The sequence below is a fragment of the Varanus komodoensis genome, unplaced genomic scaffold (assembly GCF_004798865.1).
Source record: "Varanus komodoensis strain SLA01 unplaced genomic scaffold, ASM479886v1 scaffold20_1, whole genome shotgun sequence".
Lineage (NCBI taxonomy): Eukaryota > Metazoa > Chordata > Lepidosauria > Squamata > Varanidae > Varanus > Varanus komodoensis.
The window spans coordinates 12,218,992-12,239,961 of NW_025335587.1; the positions used below are offsets into that span (position 1 = coordinate 12,218,992).

The following is a 20,970-nucleotide window of genomic DNA, read 5'->3' on the forward strand; positions in this document are numbered from 1 at the left end:
TGATGAATGTTCGTGCAGTAATTGCCAGTTGTTAAATCAAATGTACATTCTCTCCCCCCCCCCCCGAAATCTCACCCTTCTCGTTTCCTTCAGAGGGCAGAGGTAGCTCAGAGAGAAGCCGAGTCCTTGAGAGAGCAGCTCTCGTCCGCTAACAAATCTCTCCAATTGGCCACACAGATCCAGAAGGCCCCGGATGTGGTAAGAAGCACCCCATGTGCTGAATTATGCCTGCTGCAGAGACACCCAGTGCCTGCACAGAGCCGAGCTTTCCAGCGGCGGCCAGAACTGGGTTTCCGGGGAATAGTTCTCCCCTTCTTGTGTTGCCTCCTTGCGCAACCGCTTGCGCTGCTCAGCGTGCAGCAGGGTGGGCGGGGGTGGGAAAACAGACTTGAACTACCCCGTCCTTTCCCAAGGGGGTGCAAGGTCTGGGTTGCTTCCCCGGAACCGGCTGCCCGTGTGGGCCGAGAACGTGTGACAGCCCGGAGCTCTTTCAGTGCCATCTCCACAACCGTTCCGCCTGCATGCCAGCACCTGCTGGTGGTCCATCCTGAGCCAAGGCAGCTGCTCCCCACCTGCAGCTGAGGAAATGGGTGTGAAATCTGGTCCTTGGGGCAGAATCCGCATCCGAGGCATTAACAGAAGTGCCTTTGGTTCCCCAGCTTCATGGGCCTGGAGTTCCCCGAGTCCCGCCCTGGCACCTGGCCGCCTGAGCCTGGCTGCCAGCAGCCTCTCCCACCCCGAAGGCCCTCCCCTCTGCGGCTCCTGGATCCCCCTTGCTCCCCACACCAGCCGTTCCGCTCACCATAGAGGGCTAGGCAGGGGAAGGGAAGCACTTGCTATGCTGAACCAGGATGCGTCCGGGTTTTCTCCTGCTGCTGCTGCTGCTGCTTGGCCTGGAACTCCGGTGACCCCACCCCGACTCCTCGGGGAGGTTTCTGTAGGCATGGGGCCCGTTCCCATTGAGGAGGGGCATTCTGTCGCCCCAGCGCACCTGTAGCACTAAGCCACAGGTGCTTCACAAACAGCCCTCAGGTGTGCGCAACCTCCTCCTCCCAGATCTCAGGGTCGCAAAACTTGGCTTGTTGCCAGTTGATCATAACTGAAAACAGACTCTGGTCAGTAAACAAGCCATGTACGCACCCTGGCTTGTTCAGCTGGCTTCTTTCACAAACTAGAGTTTGTCCTAAACCACGGTTCTGCTTCATACATAGCTATCCGCTGAGACTCAAGGCAACAGAAATGGAGTCATGGTTTGTTCTTTCCAGAATAGGAAAGAGACTCATCCATGTCACACTAAAACATAGTTTAAGATCATACACAAATGCAGCCATTGCAATCATTTATTTATTTCAAACTTTTTAGTAGCATCCACTGCCAGGGTCTCGGATTAGCAGATTTCCTTGGTACTCTTTAATAGGAGTCTATTTTTCCAGAGCGTTCTGGAGTAGGGGACCAGTTCCGGAGTGGCATTTATGTTTGTGCACGTCTCCGTGATGGTGATGGCGGGGCTGCTTTCTCGGGCCTGGCAGGGTTTGTGTTGCGTGCCAGTTTGTCTTGGCGGGTGGAAGCCACAGAAAGGTTCGGTCTCAGAAAGGATTGCCAGGGCGCCATTGCGCAAGCACCAAGAAGTCGGTGTGCCTATTCGCTTGCATTTGTAACTACGCCTCTGTAAATAAAAGGGAGTAATAACAATAATATGGGTGACAGAAAAATAATAATATATTACATTACAATATCACAATAAAATAAAAGATGAATTGTAGCAACAAAAAGCAGCTTAGCACAGCCATCAGCTAGGATTAAAATTCATCATCAATTTTCCTGTACTAGCCATTGGCTTTGACAGGTTCCAGATATATGTCCCATATAAAATTGCCACTGCAATGAAAGAAAAAAGTGCCATAAAATATGAAATAATAACTGAGATAATATTTCTTTTACACAGTACAATAAAGTCCTAAAACATACTACAGTGTCTGCTATCGCTTGCATTAAGAAATCGCCTACACTAAATACCCTGTGTTTGCACACTGCAGAGCACAAATTAATAGAAGTGCATCATGTAAGCTGTTGAATTAATCAATTAAAATCCTGTTGATGAACGCAGATTCCCCCCCCCACCCCCAATTAATCTGGCAACAGGTGTGTGCATGGCATCAGACTGACTTATTTTAAAATCTGCGGATGACGAGAACTGCCTTTACAAGAGGCGTTTCTTTCCCCTTTGCTGATACAGAGGAAGGAATGTCTCGCCCGAGGAGATGCCTCTCAGGCCACATGCTTGGCTCAGCTGCAAGCCTCTTGCTTCAGGAACTCTCATGAAATTGATTGCTCGATCGATTAAAACCCATGTGACAAATCCAGCCCTATAAAATTCCTTTAAAAGCATGCCAACTCCACAAATTAATCTGTATAAATTTCCTTCTGGAGCAAGAACATCTTAGCTATGTCTGTAAAAATGTGGTTGGAGAGGGATTCCAGCAGAGGTGGCCTTCCGCACTCCAGGTGCCACCACCAAGAAGGTTCTCTCTCCCAGGTTCACCTGCCAGATAGTCACTGAGGGCAGGAGATGGAAGAGAGAAGGCCGTTCTTGGCACGCCCTGCCATCATAAGGTTTAGGGACTGAAAGGTTAATTCCAGCTCTTGAGCCAAGCTCAGGAACAAACAGATAACCAGTGGGGGAGTGTAAAGGGCTGGAAATACATGCCCCTTTCGGCATGTTGGCAAAATCCTGGCAGCCACATTTGGACTCAAGGGCAACCCCACATAGAGGACATTGCAGCAGCCTTAACTGGTTTAAGACGGCGTTCCCTCCATGATGGCTTCTCAGCTGGCTGCGTTCAGACAACAGGACACGCAGCCATGGTTTGCTTGCTTGCTTATTTATTGATGTATTTGTTTAAAACTTATTTATTGAAAACTTTTCTAGGCCGTCCCTTACCATGGTCCGGGGATGATTTAACAATAAGATCATGTAAAGTAAAATAAAACACAGCGTCCTAATAAAATTTCCGAACAGCAATAAAACCCCTATTAAAACAATTCTTACAACATTGGGGAAATAAAAGGGTTTTAGCCTGGTGCTAAAGCGACGGCGCCAGGCAAACCTCTCTGGCGAGTGAATTCCACAATCGGGGCACCGCCACAGAGAAGGCCCTCCTCCGGGTAGTCAGCCTCCTAATCTCCTTCAGGGAGAGCTTCCAGAGAAGGGCCTCTGCCCCGGAACTCAAGGAGGGGAGGGCATGTATGGAAGGAGACGCTCCTTCAGGTAACCAGGCCCAAAGCTGGGCTTACAGGGCTCTGTGAAGCAGGCCAGGGTTTTGGCCACCGTTTTCAGCGGGTGCGTTTGCCTACATTTCTGAAGCAACCCTGGCAAGGTACTAGACTGGCTTGCCAGTGCACGGGGAGAGCCCGTCTCCAAGACCTTGTCTGGCAGCCTCTGGCCTCCATGGTTTATTTATTTATTTAAAACATTTCTATGCCGCCCCCATCGCAACGAAGCCTCGGGGCAGCCCACAAAGAATGCATAAAAACATACATAAATAATAATAATATAACAATTTAAAAAAATTAGCACCAGGCTTTGGCACCAGGCTAAAACCTTTTTATTTCCCCAATGTTGTAAGATTTGATTGTTTTAATAGGGGTTTTATTGCTGTTCGGAAATTTTATTAGGGCGCTGTGTTCGGTTCCCACCGAATGCTCTGTGGATCGTTGTGGGCAAGCCCTTCTGCCCAGGAGTGACCTCTCCTTCATTCCCTCGCCCCCCGCCCTGTTTCCGCCAGGAGCAGGCCCTTGAGGTGCTGACCCGATCCAGCTTGGAAGTGGAGCTGGCTGCCAAGGAGCGTGAAATCGCCCAGCTGGTTGCGGATGTGCAGAGGCTCCAGGGCAGCCTCACCACCCTTCGGGAGAACTCCACCAGCCAGATCTCCCAGCTGGAGCAGCAGCTGACCGACAAGAATTGCACCCTCAAGGTAAGGCCACGCGGGCCCCTGCAGCCCGGCCGGCTCCATCCTTCACTGCACCAGCACCTTGCATATTTGAACCCGCAGCACCACTCAGGGGAGGGGGGGGGGTTCCCACCGCCGCATTTCTGAGCTCCACCCAGCTCAGCAATTTCTTGCATTCTAATATTATCCTGCATAAGTGACAGGCTGTTCTTGAACTTGCCACATTTAAGTGACTTCGTTTTCTTACACTGAAGCGAATTGATTGAACGTTGTACATTGAAATGATTGATTTTAAGAGACAGTGCTACATTGATTTCCAGTGAAAGCACCATTCGAACTCGGATCCCTTACGTTCAGAAAATTGCTAGTGTAAGAATGGCCCCTGGCTTTCGTTTGCTCGGCCATCCAAGAATGCGAGTTCTGCCCACTGGTCAGAAACTCAGAAGTCTCTGCTTTGCGCAGGGAACAAAGTTCTCAGATGGCAGCCCGCCCATGATTTAGCATCCGCTGCAGGAGGATGTCCAGAACCTCCTAGAAGCCCGTGTAGGCTCTGCCACTGAGCTGTGGGGCCTCCTGGGAAACAAGCCGCCATCCGGCGAGTCAGACTCTCCACCCGTCTTGCTCTGCCGGGCGGGGGGTGTGGGGGGACAGCTTGATATTTCATAATCAGCATATGTTCGGCTGCGTATCTTTAGCACAGAAGACCCGCTTCCGTGCTGGGAAATAGGGCTAGTTCGTTTATTCTGGGGAAAGAGGCGAGGTGTGTGTACACTTTCTGATTAGTGTGCCCAGATGGGCTTCCTGGAAAGGTGGCATCTCCTCCCTCTTAGTACCTCATTTGCAAGGTCCCAGAGGGTCTATTTTTAGACCTTACGCAACATTAGGAACACGCCTTTTATGTTGCCTGAAAACGAACCGAGTGGATCGTTAGAGCCAGACATTAGTTCCTCCAGATTGTCTCACAGCTTGACCATTTCGTTCTGCTTCGCGTTGTGCTGGGCTCCTTCAGGCGATTGCTGTGCTGATCTCTTGCTGGCATGTGGAGGCGCCTCCCAGATGCAGCCCCGCACCGGCATCGCTGCCGGATCCAGCCGGAAACCCGAAGCGCCTTGCCCTCGCCCAGGGTGGGCCAGCTGCTGGCACGCGGCTGAAAAATAGAGGACATGATCGCACAGAGGGCCATGAAATGTGCCCACTCTGTTCCGTTGGTGCTGAGAGAGAGAGTATAGCTATTGCAGGTGCAGATTTATAACCGCTTTCCGTGATATGAATAAACGGAAGTGCAATACCTTCCACACTGTTTGCTTATTTATTTAGGACATTTATAGGCCGTCTATCACTGTCATCTCTGGACGGCTTACAATTTAGTAAAATCTAAATCCTAAACAAATTAACTATGCCATGACTGACTAGATAAAAATATAATAGTTAAAATAAGTTAAATAAATTTACAATTAAAAACAATTAACATTAAAATATTGGTCAAATAAAAAGGTCTTGACCTGGTGCCGAAAAGCATATAATGACGGCGCCAGGCGGACCTTTCTGGGGAGCGCATTCCATAGTCGGGGCACCGCCGCAGAGAAGGCCCTCCTCCGAGTACTCTGTCTCCTGACCTCTTTCAAAGAGGGTTCCTGGAGGAGGGCCTCTGCCGCCGATACTAAGGGGCTACACTAGTGGGGAAACTGAGCCCAAGATATTTCGGCTTCTCAGTCATCTGTTCCGGTAGCGCTTGATAAGCAACTTCTAAGCCACTTATTATGGGTCTTGAAACCAGACTTTGACTGGGAAGCCCTCAAACAGAAGGCTGTCCTGTGTAAAGCAGGCCTCCACTGCAAATCTGGTTTTATTTGTTTTGAATTATTTGTAGGGCCCTTTTCAGGATGGTCCCCACTTCAAGCCAGCATCAGGAAGTGTGCACAGCCAAACAAACAGAATCAGAAATCTGTACATACCTATTCAGTAAAAATCATATAAAAACAGATCTCAGCAATGAAAGGTGCAACCCACAGTCTGTGCCCAGGCTAGTGAGACCAGGTGGACCTTAAGAGGTTTTGTCAGGCAAAGAAGAGGTCTGATGAACCTCTGATGGAAGTCAGTTCCCGAGGTATGAGGCCAAATGGGACAAGGGCTTAGGGGGCTACCCCAGGTGACATTCCCTTCTCCAAGAGGCCTGTGACTTATTTCCCAGAGAGGTTTTCACCCTTAAGATTCTTTGGCTGGAGATTAAGCCAATAAGCATCCTTTCCCCTTTTTTTGTAGGTTCTTTCCATCTTGTTCACAGGAACCACAAATAACTACATTGATAAATCTCTTTATGTTCATTGGTTTGATTAATGTACATTGCTTCTGAAATTGTGGGGCATAAAAGTCAGATTATGGGATGTTAATATGAATCAAATCAAATAATTGTGCATCTTTTCTTTTCCTTTCAAGCAACTGGAAGAAAAACTGAAGGTGCAAGCCGACTATGAGGAAGTTAAGAAAGAACTGAAGTAAGTTTATGCACAGTTGAGACCACTGGACGTTTTTTCCTAAAAATGTGAAGACTTGGCATTAAGGACCAACCCACAGCAACCAAGTGGAACATCTATTTGCACAGACAGTGGGTTGGAGGTGTATTTGTGGGACATGCATCCCCCTTAAAGAAGTCCTGGAATTAACATCCATGTCCATGTCCTGATTTTATCTTATCTTATCTTATCTTATTTTATTTTATTTTATTTAAAGCTTTTGTAGACCATCCCATTACTAGCTTCCCAGAACAGTTCACAGCAAGCATGGATAAAAAATGGCTCAGCATCCAGCAATTCACAATAAAATCACAAGTAAAACCAGTTAAACATTAAAATAACGGGAGAATAAAAAGGGAGAATTTTGGTCAAGATCTTTACCCTCTTCATGCAACATTTGTTTTCATAAGGACACACATGTTGGATCAAAGCCATTATCTTTAATACGTCCCGTGTACCTAGCTTGGGCAACATTTGTGGCATTCCAGATGTTTTCGCTGGCAAATTCCAGACGTTTTAGCTGGCAAATGTTAATCGATTTTATTGTATATTTATTTATCTAATTTATTTTAACCATGTCATTTTTATGCTCAGTTCATGGTATAGCCAATTTATTTTGTTTAGGATTCATAATATTCTGTAAGCCGTCCAGAGACGACAGTGATGAACGGCCTATAAATTTCCTAAATAAATAAATAAATAAATTCCTCACCCTTGGCTGTGTATGCAAAGACTGATGGGCATTGTACTCCAAAGCATCTAGAGGGCCCCAGTTTTCCTCCCATATAGAGTGAGTGTATTCTCCTAACGTAGCCAAAACACCCCTTCCCCTTGCACAGGCAGGTTTGGCAGACTCAATATGGGACTTCAGGAGATGCAGAAAGCCAAAAACACATTTAAGGGAAGGGACAGTACCTCCAAAGTCAGCCAGATGGGGGACTCAGTGGGCCCGGAAGCCATGCAACACTGGCTGTTTGGGGAGGGGGGAAATGGAAGGCGGGGCGGGAGGACAGGGCACCTAGAAACGGGCACGGCGGCCTTGCTGCAATTCTGAAATGGGTCGCTCCTCCGTTTGTTGTGGGTCCCACTTACACATCCTACCTCTGGGGGTTGACTTGCGGGCTCCTGAAAGTTTGGTGTCAGGTTATAGAATTGGTCCTCAGGGCAGACGCTGCAAGGCCAGTGGGGCAGGGACAGGTCTTCAGGGGCTACCAGGGAGGCAGAACAGCCTTCCCCACTGCCCACTGGGAGAGGCCCCGGGACCCTGAAAGAGGCCCCGGTCTCATCCGGACCCAAGGGCTACAGAAAGATGCTCCTGAAGGGAGCCATTGCAGGTGTGAGCCTTCCCCTGGAGAGGGCAAGATCTGGCTGGACAACACGCTCGCAGGTGGAGTTGCTTAATGACCTGGGCAAGAGATTGCAAAATGGCGCCTTCGGTGGGTGGGAGATTTGCAGGCACTTTGTCGAGTTTAGAAAACACCAAACAATTATCTGGAGCAGTCGAGCATTAGCACGGAAAGCGGCGTCTCCTCCCATGTTCAAGCCCGGCGCGCGTTGGTCCATGCAGCCCAACATGTGCACGTCTTTCCTGATCTATGGGCTGGTGTGTTTGCCGTGCATTTATGTTTCGCATTTCGTGGGCATTATTACGTCTGTGGTGGCAATTCTCCGGTTTTGCTGCTTTGTTAGAGCTGGTCCCCCCACTCTCCCCCCCAAAGCAGTGCACGTATAAATTTATATTGTTTCTGACAGTTTAAAATGTTATATCCTTATTAACCTTTAAATTTATGCTCCAAACAGGCCTGGTGGGAATGCATTACACAGTGATTTAGAGGACGGTGGGGAGAATGTTCTTCCACGATAACCGGTGTGAATAGTTATTCTATATTCATTATCAGATCATATTACTCAGAAGAAAAGTTGTTAAAGTTATCACTTAGGGTGTTCCTGGAGAGCTGAAAATTACAATGTTAATGCTGATTAGCAGAGCTGTTATGAAAGGATGGAGCAGAAAATGACTCTTTCTTCTTCCACTTCGCAGCATCTTGAAGTCCATGGAGTTTGCACCCTCCGATGGCTCCAGTACGCAGGTAATAGGCTCATTTTCTGTTTTCCGCGGGAGCAGAGGTGGGGTGCTTTTTGGGCGAACAAGGTTGCCTTGGAGACCTGGGTCCCTTGGCTCACTCAGCCAGGAAGCCACATTTGCTCTGCCTCATCTAGTTACGATGAGCAGAAACTAAAAGAAGGAGCAAGAAAGAGCCAGCACGGGCAGGCAGTGGCGCCAGCTCTTTCATTACCCAAAGGACAAGTTAAGACTTTTTTTTAAATTCTTCATGGACTAACAAGAGCTTAGTGACTGCCGCCCCCTAACAGAGTTGCCTTTTTTTCTAGTCTGCCTGCCTGCCTATCAATCTGTTTATCTGTCTGTCTGTCTGATATCTATCTATCTATCTATTAAATTTATTAAATGCCTCATGAAATCCATTTCTCTAGGCATTTTACCATGTTTTAATAATCTTGTCTGCCTGCTCATTCCCCCCCCCCCGCCATTTGATCTCTTGCTGTTTTATGATTTTCCCCTCTATATTCTGGTATGTTGAGACAGTGGTATGGAAATAGCTTCCCATTCGAGTCTTTCCTCATCTACTAGTTCTCCGCATGGTCTTTAGGTGACCCGCTGCCTTAGAGGCGGCGACTGGCGACCAGTTATGGTTGTGAGGATGAACAACACTAAAAGCATTTAATGATTCAGAAAAGGGAAATAAACAGGGATTTTTCCATGCAATAAGGAGAACTGGTACCCTGTGTCCTGGCCACCCCCCCCCCAAAAAAAAAGCAGATCAGGACAAAAGATTTCAAAGTAAAAGGCTTTATTATGTTGGCACTGAAGGAGCTGGAGTGACTTTGCAGGGCAAAAGAAGAGTAGCGCAGAAGTCAATAAAAAAGAAAGCCAGTTGGAATGCTGGCCATTAGGGAATGCAGCGTCATGCGGAGATGCTGATACCAAACTGAATCTCCCTTCCTCTGCCCCTCTGAACTGAGAAGAAAAACCACACCTTTGGGTGGGCCTCCCTGTTTCAGAGATGGCAAAACCAGAACCCCCACACCAGTGTGAAGGCCGCAGAATCTGCCTAGGCCTCGGCCCTGCCCCCGTCTCCTTCCATACACGGAAACAACAGCGGCCTGGTTTGCAGAATCAGCACCGCCCACTCTAGCCCATCTGTACCATGGCGAGTTGCAGCATGTGCTGGCCGGCGTGGGAAAGGTTCGAGACACGATGGGAGGGCGTGTTTCTTACCGTGGCTGGCCATCTGGCCAGCCACCGTCTCCTGGGGCAGGCATCCCAAGCAGTCATCCGCCGCAGCTCGAATGGGCCAAACGGCCACCAGCCCAGAGAGTTGGCTGCAATGAAGCCTGGCTTAATTAAGCCGGGGGAGGTTGCCGTGACCTCGCAGACCGGGCCGATCTCTCCCGCCACCTGTGTGTGAGTACAGAGCCAGCACTTAAGTGAACCATAACTAGCAGTGCCAACTCTTGCTTATGCAGCCTGTGCTTGTTACCTTCTCCTCCTGGGGGCAGGAGGGGCATTTTCACAGAATTGCTGAGTCGGAGGGGCCAGAGGGCCATCGGGTCGTGCCTCCTGCGCAGTTTGGTTCTCCCAGTTCAAGCATCCCTCGCAGAGGGCTGTCCAGCTGCCTCTTCATTGCCTCCAGGGTGGGAGAGCCCACCACCTCCCTAGGGATTGGGTTCCGTTACCGTGCTGCTCCAACAGTCAGGAAGGTTTTCCCGATACCTAGCTGGAATCTGGCTTCCTGTACCTTATTATTCCGTGTCCTGCACTTTGGAAGGGATGAGAAGAGATCTTCTCCTTCTTCTTTATGACAGCCTTTCAGGAACTTATAGAATGTTCTCCTATCTCCCTTCAGTCTTCTCAAGGCTGGACATGCCTTCTTTCCTTCAATCTCTCCTCTTGGGACTTTGCCTCCAGTCCTGAATTATAGAAACAGAGCAAGGCAGAGACCCCTCCTGGGTCATCTAGTCTGACCCCCGGCTCCAGCTGGCTTTGCTCATGACATGCCTACCACATGCATGTCCAACCTAATCATCCTTGTCGCCCTCCTCTCTAGCCTTTCTAAGTCTTTTTTAAGCTTAGGTGTCCAAAACTGGACACAGGTGCATTCCATTTTCACCTGTGTGAGAGAGGATACTGATGCACAGTCACCACCAGAAAGCTTGATCGCTTTCTGGGAACATCAAGCCAGCCCTCTCTGGCCTCAAACCAACCCTTTCCCCACTGCATCTTCTTGTCCCATTACATTGCAGTGGCAACAAAGATCCCAAATTTCAAACCATTCTAAACACCAAATTCAACTAAATTTAACTAAGAAGCCCTGAAGGAGGGGGAAGGGCCCACACCTTCTGGTCTTGTCGCATATTAATTTCATCAGATCAAAGGTTACAAATTGGATTCTGACAACTTCAGCACAAACCTGAAGCTGCATCTCTACATTCCAGGCATTTTTTATTATTTCCAGTGGGTTTCAGTGATTGAGCGTCGAGCGTAAGGAAAGGGGAAGGGTCAGCTTTTGTAAGTGATTTAATTTGTCCATTCTTTCCACAGTGCCGAAACACGGTGTTTCAAGGAAGATACGCTGCGATAACACTGTGTCTAAAGGCAAACAGGTGTAAAAAATGATTAATGGAGCACTTAAAAATACATCTCTAGAGTTGATAGGCAGACTGCCCCAGAAACCAGAACAGAATACCATCACAGACTCCTAGAGAACAATCACACCAAAATATGCATGACAAATTTCTAGCATTCCAGTCGAGCGACCCAGGCACCATCCTGAATTCTGCCCTGCCTGCCCGAGGGGCAGCTCTTGGGCTCCTCTGTGGCTAACCCCGGACCCGTTTCCCCTTCTCCCTCTCTGTAGGACGCGGCATCCAAACCGTTGGAGGTCCTGCTGCTAGAGAAGAACCGCTTGCTGCAGTCAGAGAACGCCACGCTGCGGATCACAAACAGCGACTTGAGCGGTAAGTGGATGGAAAGAACACTCGATTGTTGTTATTGCGGCTGCCTTTCCTGCTGGGGAGGAGGAAGGGGGCTCTGAGCCCAAGCCCTCAGCACATGACGGCATGAGTCCTGGTGAGCGGGGACCTTGAATCTCACCTTAAACCAAAGATAATCGAGGAAGACTGGGAGACTTTTGAAAGGTTCGGGAAGAGGCATTTGCGGGGATGCTGTGTTGAGCCACATTGGAATCTGTCTTGCATTTCAGGCGCCACCTGACAGTGGCACTGGCGGTTCCCCCCTTTCCCTAAACATAGATTAAAGTGGATCTCTAAAGTTAGCCTGTCTCATGTACTCAGCCAGGGTGTCACTCTGGACCCCGATTGTCTGATTTCCAGCGGTGGTGCCTTGCAGTTCTGTTTGATTTCTTCTGTCTCTCCATCTGTCTGTCCGTCTGCCTGCTTGCCTGCCTCCCTGTCTGTCTTCAAACGAAGCGATTTTGCGACTGTTGCGTAAATGGATGGGTGGCACGGTGGACTTTGCAGGAGCAGTTTTGGTTCCGCGTTCGGTGGCGGGCGATCGATGTGTGAACGAGCCCTGGGCTCTTCCTGTGTGCTGGATAGTCTCGGAGCTATTCTGTGGCGACCCTCAGACCATGATTTGCCTAACCTCGATAAGTTTCATCTCGCGTTCATAAATGTCTGCAGCGCTCGGGCACAGCGCTGGTGTGTGCGGGTGGATGAATGGGTCTGTGTTGTGGGAGGAGGAGACTTGAATCTGAAAGGAACCAACAAGACTGTTTCTTTGTCAATGCCTTTAAAAAAAAAAGAAAACACACACGATTGTATCACTGCACTTCTTGTCATTGTTCTACTGTTAATGTTTGAAAGGGGGATTCTCCAGGCTGCAACATACAAGAAAGGTGCAAACATGAAATGCATGTTGTTTGTCTTGGGGGCCTTGTTTGGCTTATTAAAATTTCAAGAAGCAAACAAACAAAAACAAAACAAACAAACAAACCCGAATGACCTTCTATATTGGCCCTTATTAAAACAAAACAAAACAAAGCAAAACGCAACCTGCACTTTTTTCCCTTTTGTGGGGCAACCTCTGCATTTTGGTCTTGGTTTCTCCCCCCTTCCTTTTTGATCCCCCATAATGCATTATGTTTGACCTTCCTTGTAGGGTCAGCCAGGAGAAAAGGGAAAGACCAGCCTGAGAATCAGCGTCCTGCAACTTTGCCGGCCTCCCCTCCTCCTCAGTTCCCCCGCAATGCAGGGGAGCAGGCCTCCAATTCTAATGGTACACACCAGTTCTCACCAACGGGTTTAAGTCAAGACTTTTTCAGCTCATCCTTGGCAAGCTCCGGCTTACCCCTGGCTTCTACGGGAAAATTTGCACTAAACTCTCTCCTCCAGCGCCAGCTTATGCAGTCCTTCTACTCCAAGGCAATGCAGGAAGCGGGAAGCACAAGCATGATTTTTTCAGCAGGTCCCTACAGCACAAACTCCGTATCTTCCCAAAGCCCCTTGCAGCAAAGCCCCGACGTCAACGGCATGGCTCCCTCACCCAGCCAGTCGGAAAGCACCGGCAGCGCCTCTGAAGGCGAGGAAATAGACACAGCCGAAATTGCACGTCAGGTCAAGGAGCAGTTGATCAAGCACAATATCGGACAGCGGATTTTTGGACACTACGTCTTGGGACTCTCGCAAGGGTCCGTGAGCGAGATCCTGGCTCGGCCCAAGCCGTGGAACAAGCTCACCGTGAGGGGGAAGGAGCCCTTCCACAAGATGAAGCAGTTCCTCTCGGATGAGCAGAACATCTTGGCACTGCGCAGCATCCAGGGCAGGCAGAGAGGTGAGTGAGGCTGCGGCCGCCATGTTTTCTTCCAGCGTCTGTTCTCAAGCCGTGCCGGGCCCCTCTCTGGAGGGCTTCTTGCACTAGCCTCTGAAGAGGTCCGCTGGCTCTCCAGCTCGGGCCATGTCTTCTGTGAGTCGGGGTGAAGGGACAGAGTAGAGGATGGGCAGGCCGTTCCCTTGCCGGGATCGATCGGGAGCGGCACAGGGTGCTGCTGTTGCGCAGCTCCTCTTTGTTTTCATGGGTGCAGGGAAGCGGGCATCCCGGTGGGGAGCTGGCCCAAGCTGCAGCATCGGTGGCCCACCTTGGTGTTCTGACCCAGACTTGGGGACCAACCCAGGCCCAATGGGCCCAGCGGAACAGATTTGGCTCTGGCAACGTTTGCTTCACTGGGCGAAAGCCTTGGTGTGCCTAGCATGGACTTATATAGCCCCACTCTTTCTGGCATTTATCCATCCAAATAATTAACTCGTGTTACGACTCTTGTAAAAGGAACGTTTTAAGAAAGCGAAATAACAGTTCCCCCACGCCACCTTTCCCCATTAATTTGACATGCCTCAAATGAAGGCGAGTGAGACGGGACCCCAAGCCGCTTCGTGGTGTACTCCCTCCCAGGTGAGGCGCACAGTTCTCCATCCCTCTACACACACACACACACACACACACACACACACACACACACACACCAGGCTTAGCAACAATCGGCGCTTGTCCTCAGCTTCTGGGAGAAGCAGAAGGCAAAGGCATCCCAGTTACACAGGGCACTTTAAGATCCCAGAGCACAAAGGAAAGAGCCTCAGGGCCTGCAGCGAGGAGGAGGCTGTCGCATCAGCAGGAGGGCCGGTGCAGCCTTCTGAACAGCGCAGCCAATACCACGGTGGCGGATTCAGTTCTAACCTGTTCCCTCCCCACCACAAAAGCCCTCCATTTTTACAGGGAAAATCATCTTCAGATGCAACTAAAGATATTGTTGTTGAGAGAGACAGGGAAAGCCAGCACCCCCGGCGTCTCTCCCTCTCCTCTCTCCTGGTCATAACCTCCGGCATACGCAGCGGGTGCTTCGCATTTCCCCACCAGCAGCAGAGGTGGCGGAATGCACTTCGCCACGGCACGGCCTCGTGCGCTGCACGGGGGACGCGACGGTGCTGTGAGAGGGTGAGGGGTTTGTGGGCAGGGCCCCCATGTTCCACGGCCATCCAGTCTGGCTCAACGCAAAACCTGGGCCAGGCAAGTGAGGGAAGAGAAGGGTCAGTGGTCAGACTCCATCTCAAGCATGCACAAGATTCTGCACGCTCCAGCTAGGAGGGTGCAGGAGGACCCCGAGAGCCGGTGCTTCCTCACTGTCTTGGATGCAGGATGCGGCTTCAGCCTAGACTTGCTCCTCTTCACCCGTTTAGCCATGTGCGGGAAGTCTGTTTCTTTCCTTCTCTGCTCGCAATACCCATCTGGCGCCCCAGAGCTAGGGTTTCCTAGTTGGTCCTCCAGTGAAACACAGCAACAGAACCGGTCAAATGCAGCCATGAGCTCTGAGCCATAGCAAGACAAATAAAACATCACAGAGCTGAAATAAAGCCAGTGATGGGAGAAAGCATCATGCAAGGAACACTGAGAGTACAAACAGATGTGAGATGCCTTGGCATGGGGGGTGGCATACAAAAGTTTTAAATAAAAATAAATAAAAATAAAAACAGGGAACTGGAGCAGCCTTCGCCTGGGGTGAGAGCCCATGGGGACTGCACCAGGTAGCGCAGCCTGCTGTGGGTCCCAATTTGCCAGTCAAGCAAGCTGTACTCTGTGAGCCAGAGATTTGATCGGGTTCCCTAAAGGTTGCCAGGGAGATAGGAAAGAGGCAGCCATCAGGGGCAAAACTTGGCCTCCTGCAGCATCGAGGTCTCCTGTGGCCAAGGAGGACCATCCTAGTGGCTTGCCTGAGAAACAACGGGGGCATCAAGGCTGAGGGGGGTCAGGGTTCGGGTTTGCGAGAATGCGAGGTGGCCGATGTGCTCCCCCCTGCCCCAGTTCTAGCTGCTGTCCTCATTCTCGAAGATGTCCCCCGTTCCAGTGGCAGTAATTGCAGCCTCAAGCCAGGGAGGCCTTGCCGATTTCTTTTAGCCGGGAGCTCAGTCTGGTCTCAACCGCCAGTTTTGTGGCCCACACTTGCTCACAGGACGTGGGATGGAGCACATGAGCTCATGGTGCAACTCAGCGCTATTTTAGCAGCATAACGTCAGAAGGCGAACTCTGCACTTCAGGCAGGAGGAAGGCTTCCGAGTGAGAAATATTAGGATAATACTTCATTTAAAAAACCAGACAAGCAGAAGGCAACCAGCGGGAGTGTGATGAGGGTGCCGCTCTGTACGGTCCAGTAGCAGTGGAAACAAGCACTGGGTTTTCAGAGCAGCTGAAGAGGCTGCACCTTGGGTGGGAAGAGCTTCTCTGGGCCCACCTGGGTCCTGGCTTCAGGCAAGGGGAGCACAGCGCAGTGGATGCCCTGAGGAAGGGGAGTGGTGGCCGTGGTGGCAGAGTGGCCCCAGAGTGGAGGGGAGGGTTTCCCCTCTCACTGCATGACCTTTCCCCACTGGACTGGGGCCTGGAGGGAAAGCCTTTCGCCGCAGGAGCTTCTCATGCACACGGTGGCAGCCCCACGTGGGGGCAGATCTGCAGTGAAGCTGCCCCTCCCGGGAAGAGGCACTGGGTTAGCTTTCCGTTTACGGCACCCAGCCACGTTTTAAGAGCACCTCCATCCCTGGGTGGGTGATGTCAGTGCACCTGCAAATCCCGGCCTGACTGGCGCCTCCAGACAGGCCAGCTCACACAGCAGCATCTCACTGCGTAAGCAGAAAGCTGAGGGCACCACGTGCTTCTTCCCCTGCGTCCTGGGCAGTCAGGCCTGGTGGCACACAGGAAAAGATGCACCATTCTGGGGGCCAACCTTCCCTAGAGGCCGAAGACAGGCCCCCTCTCTGCGCCGCTCAGCCTCCCGTTATCCCAGCCATTCCCAGCCGAAACAGGGCTCTAGTCGTCTGCTCCTGAAGCACGCTTTCAAATAGCTCCCCCTGGGCATGCCAGATCGTGACCACAAAACCAAAGCTAGGGCGCCCAGCCATTCCTGCAGTCCACTCCTGCGTGTTGTCGGGTGCTCGGGGTCGCGTCAGTTGGCCCCTTCCCAGCCTCCCCGTGCGGGTCTGGGCACCCCCTTCAGAGCACCGGCCGCCACTCCTCCCAGCCGTGCGCTGCAGAACCACGTTGTGAAGGAAGGGCTCTCCTGTGGCGAGCGGCAGGGGGCAGGGGCAGGCCGCCAGGCAGTGCTTGAGGCAGCTGTGTAGCAGGACTTACTTCCCTCGGTCGCCAGGGCGCGCAGGGCCTCGTGGATCGTGTCCCCCCTTTGGGGCCAAGAGCTTTGAGGAGGATCGCTGACCCGTCTCCATCTTTTTGCACCCGTTAGAAGTGCATTCATCTTTCTAATCTCCATCCTGGGCATAGCTGTGCTCTTCATTAACCAACCAGCCTGCCTTGCCTCCTTTCCAAAGTAGCCGTCTGCTCTGGCCAGCCCCACACGGCCTGAGGGCTGCCCCGACCCCCATCCCCTCTCCCCCTTTCCCCCGGCTAGTGAGCAGCAGGCTGTTCTCGTTCCATCTCATGGCCGCAGATTGTCAGAACCCCCTGATTGTTTTGTTCTTACCCAACTTGTTTTTCAACAGAGAATCCAGGCCAGAACCTGAACAGGCTATTTCAGGAAGTACCGAAACGAAGAAATGGGTCGGAAGGTACGTCACAGGCAGCTGTTTCTCTTTGCGGTCAATCTCTGGGAAGTGACGTGTGCTTAGCTGTGTGTCGTCTTTCTTGCTGTTGCGAAAAACCACAAAGGGGTGCAGTTTGATTCTGGCCTGGAATCTGAAAGAAAAACAGACAGTGGTGCCCAGTGCAGACCTAACACTGGCTCCCCACAAACCATGGTTTGCCGCTCGGAAGTCGCCCTCGGGAATGCTGCCCCCCATCCCCCCGAGCTATTCCGCCACCTCCTTCCCCCAGTGAGAGCATGACTTTCTGTGGCATGTGGACCAAGCTACGGTTGCTGCGAACCACGGTTATCCCGATAATCCGGACTTAAGCCAGGATTGATGTGGATGTGCAAACCCTCCTTTGGCGGCCAACCCTGGTTCTCATCAGCACAGTTCGTGTCGGTGCACACAAAAAGTCGTGCTTGATGTTGGGCCAGGAAGGGGGGAACACCTCCCACCTGCGAGTCCAGGTGGCCTGGGAAGAAGCACCCCCAGCTTGTGAACCATGGTTTGCAGGGAGCCATTGTTGCATCTGAACTGGACCAGTAAGTATAAAACAAACCATGGGTTGGCACAAAGAGCACTTGTGAGTCTCTTTCCCTTCATCTGTCTTACTAACCTGACTCCTTCAGTAAAAGGCAAAACCCAACTCCGGCGTCACCCAGACGGAGCCAGACTTCGTTAGCGCGAATGCCGATCACGTCCGTATCGTGTCCCAGGCCTGCGCCCGTGGGTCTTTTGTCCACCGGAGGCTGCAAAGAGCTTCATGGCTGAGCAGATTTTGGCTTGGGCCTCTCCGGCCCCTTTTGTCACTCGGGCCGTTCTGTCCCTGAGACCATCACTTTGGGGCGTCTGGCTTTTTTGGGAAATGCATGCAGTGCAAGCCGTGCTTCCTCCTCCTTCGCTCTTGAGCGCACAACACGCCTGTTTTGAACTGTGCTCCAAAAGGCAGGTGCGGAGCACGCGTGTGGCACCCCAGAGAGGCACTTGGCCCCCGGAGGGGGAGCCTTGTGCCCCTGGGGGAAGATCCCGCAGAAGCCACGCCTCGGCCCCCTTGCTGCCCAGGGTAGCACACAGGGATGCTGATGAAAGCGTCGGGAGCAGGGCCTGGCGCAGCACAGGGCAACCTGCTTGGCGCGCCCTTTGCCGCTCCGCCGCAGAGCTGGCCTCCCCGGGCAGAGGCCTCGTTGAAGCCGGACCCGCTCTCCAGGCGCCCCGGCCAGCACCTGAGGCTCTGCGAGGACAGTCTCGGACTAGGGCCTCCTGGGTCCAGATCTCTTCTCAGCTGTGAGCTCCTGCCAGGGGGCTGCTGCTTTGGTTCTCTTCCTAAATGTAGACAGCCGTGCTCTGGGTGGGGTCCAGCCCTAGTCAGAGTCGACCCATTGGATTCAGTGGGACTTGAGCTTGTCCTGGCTGCAGGTCCCATCCATTTCAATGGGTATATTCTAAGTATGACTTAAATTTGGATCCAACTCTGTTTGCAGCTTTTTCACCTACTTGGGGTGGCTTCTAAAGCAGTACCAGATGCTTAAAATGGCCACATGGAGGCATCTGTTTATTTGCTGGGTTGTTTTCAAAGAAATCAACCTCAGGGTGCCCTCAAAAGCACTCTTCCATCATGAGTTCAGTCGGGTTCACTTCTGAGCAAACCTGCTTAAGGTTGCACTGTGAAAGCTCGTTTCGGGAGACCAAGCTGGAAGAGAATAGCAGCTGCTGCATTTAGCAATGCAACGATTTGGGGAATGTTTTCCACACTCCTGGGCTGCTTCCAGGGTGCTCGCCCCTTCTCCCGCCCCAAGCGGAGCTCGCTTTTTTGGCAGAAGTGACCAGGTCCCTCAGTCCTACCATCAGGCAGGTCTTTGAGCGCCTTGTCCTTCGCCTCTGCCCCCTCTTTGTGGGAGGCGAGAGGAGCAAGGACAATGGGTGAGGCTCTTTTGCTGGTGGCACCATCACTTTGGAACAGGCTCCCTGGGGTGATTTAACAGGCCCCTTCCTGTTTGTAGATTAATCGAAGCCTTAATATTTTGAATTTCAGCGAGTTTTTGAGATGATTATCTGCTGCTGTTAGGCTCTGCTTTTAACAATATAGTGATACCGACACAAAGCTGCTCTTTATATTATGTACCATGGTTTTTCTGGCTATTTAATTGGTTATACTGGTTTGAATGGCTTGAGTTTTGTAAGCCATTTTTGGTGTGTTGTTGAGAAAAAAGCAGGGATATAAATAGTAATCCATAATAGGGAAATGGAAATACTCTGAGCTTCCTTGGAGGGTAGTGTTTGTAAGGGTTAGGTGGCCACTAAGAGTGAGGACTAACTTAGATGTATGTTGGCATACGTAGAAATAATTCCTGTCCCTGGAGAAGAGGGTGGCCAGGTAGCTTGCTCTCTCTGCCATCCTGGTGTTAGCTCAGGTCCCCCACACTTCTTTTGACAGCTCGTAACTTTAAACCTGAGCTGCATAGGACAGTCCTTCAAAGAGGACTGCGCCCTGATCACTGAGGCCCCCACTCATCCTAGTACAGACTGATGAGATGACATGAGCAAAGCCCTCTGATCGCTAAGGAAATTGATACATGCACACAATCACAGTAATGTCACCCCCTTACCTGCCTACCTAAAACTCTTGGGAGGGAGGCCGGTTAGCCTAAAGCCAGTGCCTTAAATATTTATTCTTAAAAACAGGCATTTGGGGAGTATCTGGAAATGTGGAGCTGTTTCCCAGTTCTGATTCAGCAGAATCAGATTCAGCAGATTTTGATTCAGCAGAATCAGATTCATATTCAGCAGATTTTGATTCAGCAGGTTCTGTATTTAATATTCAGTATTTAAACTAGACAAGAATGAAGGGTTGAAGATCATAGGCAATTGTCCATCTGACCACTCAGGCACATGTGCCCCTGTATCTCCTGACCAATGTCCCGAGTAGCTTCTTGTTGGGGACAATTGTCCAAAATAGCCATCAGAATCTTCAGGAATGTCAGGACTTCTGATTATTTGCTTGTTTTTCAAAGTGAGAATTTACTGCTATCTTGCTTGAGAAAAAAGAAATAATGGTACTTGTGTCAGCTTGCAAATTTGAAGTCAGACCAAAGTAATTCAAGCGTCCCAGCATCTATTTGAGTCTGCAATCGCGTGCTATATTCAGAACATTTTAATTTTGAAAACCTGCAGATTTTTTTTAAAAAAGGGAAAAGAAAGGTTTGCAATTTGTGTTATTCCAGAATTCTTCTCAGTGCAGGTGGGTGGAGATGGACCATGTCCTTTTTTTTTCTTTTTCTTTTTTTGGAGTAAGCTGCCCAAAACAATTGCTTAAAAATCCTTGTTATAAAATTCTAGTGCTAGCAAAATTTGCCACCATATCTCAGATTCAAAGTGAGTCTGAGGGGCTTGAGCTGAGGAGGTTCCGCATCTGCTTTATGTGCAGCAAACCTCAAGTTAATTCCCAGCAGGCTCCGTAGGAAGGATTATGAGTGGCTGGTGAGAGAAAAGCTCCTTTCTCTGCCTGAGACCCTGGAAACCCACTGGCCAGTTGCAGGCAGTGCTTGGCCTGATCTTACAACTGTGTGTGTGTGAGTGTGAGATGTCTGTCCCATTTTGTGACCAGGGCCTTAAACCAGTGCATCAAACAATTTTAAAATCACGGCCAAGAAGTAACTGGAAGGCTGAGGAGACATGAGAGGGAAGGCAAGCAGAGAAGCTTAAAAAGCAGAATGTTAAAATACTGAACCCTGAAAACTGCAAGGGGGAGAGGGCGCGAGGGACAGAGCAGAAGGCTGGGTCAAGCGTGCAGAAGCCTGTTTGCGAGTCCCTCCGAGGCTCCCAAAACGGGGCTGCTGATTCGATCTGTGTTG

At 50.8% G+C, this 20,970-nt stretch overlaps 1 protein-coding gene across 6 annotated transcripts in view; it reads left to right on the forward strand.

The window, feature by feature from the left end:
- The window catches only part of CUX1 (cut like homeobox 1), a 300,846-nt gene that overhangs the window by 192,271 nt on the left and 87,605 nt on the right, over window positions 1-20,970 (forward strand). For 3 of the 6 annotated variants that reach the window (XM_044429825.1, XM_044429826.1, XM_044429828.1), the window contains exons 10-16: window positions 94-198; window positions 3,786-3,974; window positions 6,387-6,445; window positions 8,505-8,553; window positions 11,401-11,500; window positions 12,663-13,334; window positions 17,036-17,101. In XM_044429825.1, the coding sequence (XP_044285760.1) occupies window positions 94-198; window positions 3,786-3,974; window positions 6,387-6,445; window positions 8,505-8,553; window positions 11,401-11,500; window positions 12,663-13,334; window positions 17,036-17,101 (1,240 nt within the window). The remainder of the gene's footprint in view (window positions 1-93; window positions 199-3,785; window positions 3,975-6,386; window positions 6,446-8,504; window positions 8,554-11,400; window positions 11,501-12,662; window positions 13,335-17,035; window positions 17,102-20,970) is intronic. The other 3 variants (XM_044429827.1, XM_044429830.1, XM_044429829.1) reach the window with 2 other exon arrangements.